An 8,141-nucleotide genomic window follows, 5' to 3' on the forward strand; every position below is an offset into this window, starting at 1 on the left:
TGTCTCTCAGACCCCTTACATGATCCACTCTGAGAAGGCTTTTGTTCCAAAACAGCCTCTCTTTTTCCCCTCAGCCCTCTGTCAAGCTATGTCCTAGGATACCTTCATGGCAGTTTAAGACTTCTCTCAGTGCTCTACATGCAGCTTTCTTTGTCTCCAGGATATCACCAGGCTGGCCTGGGCTGTAGACTGCTGCCTCCACCACCAGTTGCCAGGCCCCATCCAGCAGACACTGCATTCTCCTAAGAGCTCTCACTGCCTGGTCCAGCTGCTCTTGAGGGCCTGGACGGACCATGACAAGCACCAGCACATCTGGCAAGCAGGGGAGGAGGTTCCTCACATTCCAGAGGGCATCATCCAGGTAATCCCACTGCATGAGCTCTTTCAGCAGAGTGGGTGACCACAGCATAAAAATCAGATGTGGATGAGCATCATCCTCTTCTTCATCCTCCTCCTCCATCTTCTTTGTCTGCTGTAGTTTAGCTCTGATGTCAGCTGTGCCACACAGGTCCTGGGCAAAATCCAGCAGCACGGAGGGAGTTTTCAAATTGTTATCGTGCACCTCCATCACTGTCACCCGTCCGTTCCGCTTCCCCATTATGTCCACCAGGCTGAACAGCTCCCAGGTAGTTTGGTCCACAAAGAAGCAGGCAGCAGGCTTCTCTGATGCCATCACTTCCTCCCACACAGCTGCTGACTGCACTGCTGGGGGGAAGGAGTAAAAGGGGTTTGCTATAGCAAAGGCACTTGCACTACACAGACCTTGAAACAGGCTATGTCTGCAGCTCTGAGCTGCAAGCACACTGATTTTGGTGGGATCAAAGGAAAGTGAAAGGAAATAGAAGAGTTTTGACACAAAGAAGTTATAACAGTAAAGGGGGTAGGAAAAAGATCATTCTGTATTTTTGGGCAACTTACCTCAAACTCAGGAGCACTTACTACCCCCTCCATTAGAATACTGCCACATGGTAGGGAGAACAGTCCTACCAACCTGCTTTATAGTTTTCCCAACTACCTTTCCTCCTTTGGTAATGCCCAGAACTGGAAACTGTATTCCATACCCTTCTCCGAGTCCTGCATGTAAATCCTGTTGGCATTTGTGGAACACTAAAGCTCTGCTTGACCTGACCCAACATCTCACAAGCTGCCATTTCTCTGAAGCCACATTAAAAACTGTCCTTTTCCACTGCAAGTGCTCTCCTGCTGTTGAACAGTGGCAGCAGGTTCAGTTCTCAGCTTCGGTGAAGTAATTCCTATACCAGACCAGAGATCCAGGTTCAAACAGCTCTTTGGATCCCCATTCAAAAGCCTTAACTTACCAGTAACTTACTCCAAACACAAGATTGCTTCACCTTGTTCAGGAGGGTTAGTTATGAAACACCAGCCAATAGGAGGAGAGGATGCAAGCTTCCAACTCAGATGGCAGCAAGGCGAGGTAGGCAGAGAGTACCTTCCACAGGGAGAGAGGGACCCACACTGAAACTGGACCCAGCCAACAACTCACCTGCTTTAACCAGGGAGGCTTTCCAGATGACAAAACTGCACAGAATCAGCATCACCAGCCCAGGGTATTGATAGGTCACGTTGGGACTGTGACATCAACAGCAACCATGCCAACCTGCAGCTGCTTGAAACCTCCTTTGAAACTACCCAGCATTCTTGAAGGATGTACTAAGAAACCCTAAGGCTTGCATTTTAAGAATCTTTACTTTTTCACTACCTTGTTGTTCAACAAACATTAATAAACTCATGGAACCCACACACTAGTCTGGTGTATGGATCCTCCCCATCCCACACTACACACTGCTTTGGCAAGACTGGCCAGGAAACCAGCAAGTATGAAACACTGAAGCACTACAGACTCGTGTGATGCAAATGTCTACACAGATTTCAGAGCAGATGCTACAGGTGGTCTCACTCTTGATGATTCTACTAGAAAAAATTTCAGGCATGAGCTAGGACTCACACCTGCTAGGATTTAGCTTTGTCTCAACAGCACTCATCACTAAGTATGAGAGATACAGGGACAAGGAACTTCCCACTGTAAGGTAGGCAAGAAATTCTTTCTCATGTTCTATATAAAGCTTGTGTGCACAGGGTATGAGGTTGTAAGCATTTATTGCTTGGCTCTGCAAACCATTCAGATTCCATGTCAGGAGGCACAGACAGGTTGCTATAACAGCTGATTTCAGAACACAGTCTGCTCTACAATCCCTTCAGGGTCCAATCTCCATTTCATCGTCTAGATTACAGCCACTGCTCCACCCCTCTCCTGTGAGCTCTGATATGCTATGGAAAAAGTCCCACAAAGTAAGTGGAAGGGATGAAAAAAACAGAAATGCACAAAAATTAAACAGATTCTCCATTTTATTTCCAATAAAAATTTAGATCCTAGATGGATACAGCATCTGCAAAAGACAAGAACAGACAGGATCATGTTAAAAATCTTATCACTGTACAATACTCTTCGAAACACAAATTTTGCAGTTGAAATCTGAATCATCCACCTCTCAAATGACTACAAAAACAACTTCCCCATTTACACAGAAACGGTTTAAGAATGGAAAAGCTTAACAACTAGTTCAGTGACTTGAAGTAGCCCTTTGCTGGTGGAGAATCCCTTGGCAGTCACCCCACCTGTCTACTGACAGGAAGCGTCCTCCCAGGTCTAGTTTCAGGATTTAACTGTGCTGCTCCTACTGTGCTTTTTCTAAGGCACAGGAGAAACCTTCCAATATTCCTTTTGACCTAAAAAGTCAGTCTCACTGAAGCCTTGTGATCGTAACATTGACTGTCAAGCAGGTACTGGCAGACAGGTCAGGACAGTACCACCCCTCAGTTATTAACATTTGGGATGTAGGAGGAAGAAAAATAAACCTATCATTAGGTAGGACCTGAAGTAGAAGTGTATAAACATAAACAGCTGTAGAAGACCCAGGAAAATCAAATCAAGATAGCTTTGTAAGGGAGCTGAGGAAGAACCCTGGAACTTGAAGGGCCTTTCTAAAAAACTTGAGCAAGCACACAAACCTGACAGTGAGATGGACCCCCCCCAGCACAAGAAGCCAGCTAATAAACCTCTCCTAGCTCCAGAAGAAGCACTTATCAAAAAGAATGTCTTACACACAACGACAGAACATAGTTCAGGCTTTCCTTCAGATTATGCAGGATTAAAAGGCACTGAAAAAAACCTGCCAATGAACACCTTGTTGCTAAAATAAATCCACTTACCACCCGGATTCTGTGTCCAATGGCCTTGGCAGGAAGGTTGGAGCGGAACTTAGCACGAACCATGCCACTGTTCCCGTGGGCGCGGGTGACCTTCCCCCAGATCACTCGTGTCCTGTTGGGCTTGCCGCCAGGGGTTACAGTGTTGCTGAGGAAAGAGGAAGAGAGCTGCTGAGCACACCAGACGAGCCTCCATACTGGACTGAGTAGGGAGGGAGCAGACGATGCAGTCTCTTTAAGGCACTCATTTAATAAGTTTATTCCACAGCCATCTTTAATGAGACCACCTTTCACTTTTAATTACCTGTGAAATTTGCTAGGCCTGGGATTTTCACTGTACCCTCCTTACCCTACACAAACAGTAAGTATTGCAGCTTATAACTTATCTGAAGCTCCACTGGAGAACTATTAGCAAGTTATAAAGCTTAAGAATTTGGAATACACCAATGCTAATGTAATTAAACTCATCAACTCCAGAGAAAATGCAACATCTTATTGTAACACTTCTCTAGACACACCAAAGAAACTCAAGCCACTGGGATAGTCTGCAAAAAAAAATCACATTAGAAAATCCGTAAGCTGTCTTGGACATGATGATGGTCAAGTTAACAACCTGATCAGTATCAAGCAATTCCAAACCCCTCTATCTGAGTTCGTAACAACTCCACTCAAAGAAAGTGGAACAGAGTAACTGCTCCTAAGGCCTCCAGCACTGCCAGTACAGTGAGGTGACAGTGCTTTGACATGCACACACAGCAGCGAGGACACAAAATTCTCCAGGCCTCACAAAGTAATTCTGCCCTTGGAGTAACTCAGTAGCCCACAGTACTCAAAAACAAATTCACCCCACTCCAGTTTACTCCATTAACCCACCTTCAGTTTTTGTCTGTCTGAAGGCATCACTTATATCAGCAAGTGATTATTTTGCATAACACTATGAATTAAGAACACATAGATCACCTACAGCAAAAATAACCAAAGACTTTAAAAATAAAACCCACACAGGAAACTTGTTTAGAGAGTTTTCCATGGACATTCTACTGTTAAATTGAGACCAATTCACTTTTGATCCAACACAAGCTCAATGAACAGACCAGAGAGGGACCTGGGGGTGCTGGTTGATGGTAGGCTAAACATGAGCCTGCAGTGTGCCCAGGCGGCCAGGAGGGCCAATGGCATCCTGGCCTGCATCAAACAGCATGGCCAGCAGGAGCAAGGAGGTCATTCTGCCCCTGTACACTGCACTGGTTAGACCACACCTTGAGTCCTGTGTCCAGTTCTGGGCCCCTCAGTTTAGGAAGGATGTTGACTTGCTGGAGCATGTCCAGAGAAGGGCAACAAAGTTGGTGAGGGGTTTGGAACACAAGCCCTATGAGGAGAGACTGAGGGAGCTGGGCTTGCTTAGCCTGGAGGAGGTTCATGGGAGACCTTATTGCTGCCTACAACTACCTGAAAGGGAGTTGTAGACAGGCAGAGGTTGGTCTCTTCTCCCAGGCAGCCAGTACCAGAACACGAGGACACAGTCTCAGGCTGCACCAGGGGAAGTTCAGGCTGGAGGTCAGGAGGAAGTTTTACACAGAGAGAGTGATTGCCCATTGGAATGGACTGCCCGGGGAGGTGGTGGAGTCGCCGTCACTGGAGGTGTTCAGGAGGAGACTTGACAGGGTGCTTGGTTGCATGGTTTAGTTGATTAGGTGGTGTTGGATGATAGGTTGGACGTGATGGTCTCTTCCAACCTGGTTTATTCTATTTCATTCTATTCTATTCACAAAAGCTGAAACAGGAATTTGTTAACTTAGTGAAACAAGAGAAAGTGACTTACTTTTTAGCTTTGTATACATAGGCACACCTCTTGCCCAAATAGAAGTCTGTCTCCTGACGGGCATAGACACCTTCGATTTTCAGAAGGGCAGTGTGCTCCCGCTGGTTTCGGAGGCCACGTTTGTAGCCAGCAAAAGTGGCCTTGCACCACAGCCTAAAGACATTGAGAACGTTTACAAAGTGTAGTTCACTCCAGATAATCAAATGTGAAAATAAACCATGTGCTGCTCCAGCACCAGCAGAAATTTAGCTGAGGAAAACCCCACTGCTTTCACTCTTACAAACTCCTCCAAATTCTTACATTCAATCAACAGACAGAAGTTAAGTAACAGGGACAGGAACTATTCATGGGAACTCTGCTTGTTAGATTCTGGTACCACAGGGTTCATACTAAATCCAAGGTGCTTCAACGCTACTTTTTGTATGTCTGATCACACTCTGATGAGCAAACATTATTGTTTATGGATACACCACAGGAGCTGAGCTTCCTGGGTTGCAGTAGCTGCTCCTGGTGAGGATATGAACTGTGGTTCGCTGGGACAGCCAGAGACAGGACCCCCCCCATGTAGCAGGTAAGTGACATTACACAAACTCCACAATTCTTCATGATGAAAACATGTCTGTACTACACAAGCTAAACAATTACAAGGCTTATTCTCTATATCATGAGTGTCCACATCATGAGCATCTCCAACCATATCCAGCCACCGTCCTATAATATAGCATTAAGCTATGCAGTTCTACCTTACATACAGATAATAGAAAATAAACACTACAAATAAATATTAAAAGCTGTGATTAATAAATAAATTCCTATATCCATTAAGAACTCGATGGCACAGTATTTCCCTTACTTAAGAAAGCAGTATATCAAAGCCTTCACCGTACACTGAAGGTTCACAAACACTGTGCTAACAAAACCACCGTTAATATCCCACATCCAATAACAGGCTAGGGAAATCATGGCACACTATTAACAGCTAAAAGCAGCTCAAGGCAGAAACTTCAGAAAAAAAGAGACACAAGTGGGCATTTATCAGTGGGCCCAGCAGGATACCGGGCAGGGGAGCTGTCCTAGAAAACGATACCAGCCGCAAGCACACATGCAGTATGACTTGTCAAAAGCAGTTAACAGCGAGCCGAGAGCCATCTCAGGGCAAGTCACTCACCTCCCGGTCATGGTGTCCTCCTGAAGCCCTGGTCCCAGCAGGCCTACAAAGAACACAGAAGCCGTAAGCCTCCCAGCCCCGCTGCTCCGTCAAGCCAAGCGAGCGGGAGCTGCCCCAAACCCGGTGCTGAGGCCAGAGCATTCTGCCAGCCGGGAGCCACACAGACCATGGCCACGAGGACCACCAGCCTCCCCAGGCCGGGCCCCGCCTCATGAAGAAGGCAAGGGGACCCCCGCCGCTCCCCCACTGAACGGGACACTCCAGGCGCCTCACTGGCCCTTCAGCTACGGCTGCAACCCGAGGCCTAGATCATCTGCCGCACATCGGTGCCATCCTGCCCTCTACCCACTCCATACGGCGCCAGCCGCAACGTCCCAGGAGCCCCGCACCCGCCGACGGTCCCATGGCAGGGACAAGTTCATCCCACCCCTCAGCCCGCGGTGCCGCTCCCCAGCTCACCCCCACGGCTGCGAACCAAGATGGCGGCGAAAGGGAGAGCAGCCGCGCTGCCTGCCGGGATATGGGTCAGGAAGGACCCGCCGGCGGCGGCAGTACTGCCCGAGTGGGTGAAGCCCATACGCGACCGGCAGGGTGGGCACACTGTCCCCCAGCACCGTCTTCCCACCCATATCCAGCGTCCCCTTTTTCCCCCGCCTGGCGAGCACAGGTGCAGGCAGCCCACAGGGAAGCCCCGCGAGGCCCCCGGAGCGTGGTGGTTGCCATGGAGACGAGCGCCGCCGCGTCCGGTGAGCGCTGGGGCCAGCCATCGGCAGCGGCTGGGCGGGTGGATAGGGGTTGCTCAGGCAGGTACCACTGGCCCCGCACGGAGGTTGAGGGGAAGCGTGGCAGGGCGGGCGGGGACGCAGCCCGGCGTCGAGAGCAGGCTGCGGCGGTGGAACGAGCCGAGGAGCGCTGAGAGTTGGCAGCGAGGAGGTGAAGGGCAGCGCTCGGTGCTTCGGGGGTGGCCAGAGCTCGGGGGCTCTCTTCTGATGGCCGCTTTCCGGGACCTGCCTGTCCGCCTCCTTTCTCCCCTTGAACTACTTCATCCTCTCAAATTTTATGTTGCTCCCGGTGTCGCCTCGGTGAGAGAAAACATGAATTTCCGTGCTCAGATTCCTGTAATGAAGTTTCACATCCCCGTGTTTTCTTACATATGAATAGCAAAAGTATTCGTTTGCTTACCCATTTTCAAAAATCAGGGTCATTTGCTCCTGATCTATAGAATCACAGAATCGTGGAATGCTTTGGGTTGAAAGGGACATTTAAAGGCATCTTTAAAGGTGTCCAGCTGCCTGCAGTGAGGTCTTCAACTACAACATAGCCCCATCCAATCTGACCTTGAGTGTTTCCATGGAAGGGCTTCTACTTACTCCCTGTGCAACCTCTGTTAGTGTGTCAACACCCTCATTGTTAAAAATGTCTCCCTTTTCTAGTCTAAATTTCTCCTTTTAGTTTTAAACCATCACCCCTGGGTTTCTGTCACTTCCCCATATAGTCAGAAATCCAGGTGCATTTTCAGAGCCCTTTAAGTGATTTAGGAACTTACTCCAGTATGAAATGTGTCTTATCTGTCTGGACTCTCTCTGTAACTGTTCCTGTGTCTTAAGCTGTATTTGAATGTGTGCTCAGACTGCTTTTATGAAAAACTGGAGCTTAGGAGCAAAGTCTACTGTCGTCTTGTCACCAGCTGTGCTTGGAGAGCTTGAATCTGGAATGAGGAAATAGATCCTGACCAGGTCCAAGAGGAGAATTAAATCTGTCTGTACTCCACTGGGTAGAAACACACAATGCCTCTTAAGCCTGTATAAACAGAGGTTTTTCTCAGAGAGATGAAATTGTAGGAAGTAGGAGCAGGGAAGGGATGGGATTTTGCAAATGATTCTGTTGGCTTCTGCTTTAAGAAGTAGAAAGAAAAGCGACACT

General features: G+C 48.2%; 1 protein-coding gene across 1 annotated transcript; it reads right to left on the reverse strand.

Moving 5' to 3' along the window:
• Positions 1-2,349: 2,349 nt before the first annotated feature.
• On the reverse strand, positions 2,350-6,740 carry RPL35A (ribosomal protein L35a). Its single transcript, XM_068163921.1, has 5 exons — positions 6,678-6,740; positions 6,219-6,261; positions 5,051-5,203; positions 3,232-3,376; positions 2,350-2,408 (listed from the first exon to the last, which is right to left on the reverse strand). Exons 2-5 carry the CDS (start codon positions 6,227-6,229, stop codon positions 2,385-2,387), a joined length of 333 nt encoding a protein of 110 aa, XP_068020022.1. The 5' UTR covers positions 6,230-6,261; positions 6,678-6,740; the 3' UTR covers positions 2,350-2,384.
• Between the last annotated feature and the right edge of the window lie 1,401 nt (positions 6,741-8,141).

Source organism: Melanerpes formicivorus, unplaced genomic scaffold (genome assembly GCF_026170545.1).
Source record: "Melanerpes formicivorus ecotype bairdi unplaced genomic scaffold, bMelFor1.0.p_v2 SCAF_76, whole genome shotgun sequence".
NCBI classification, from domain to species: Eukaryota; Metazoa; Chordata; class Aves; order Piciformes; family Picidae; genus Melanerpes; species Melanerpes formicivorus.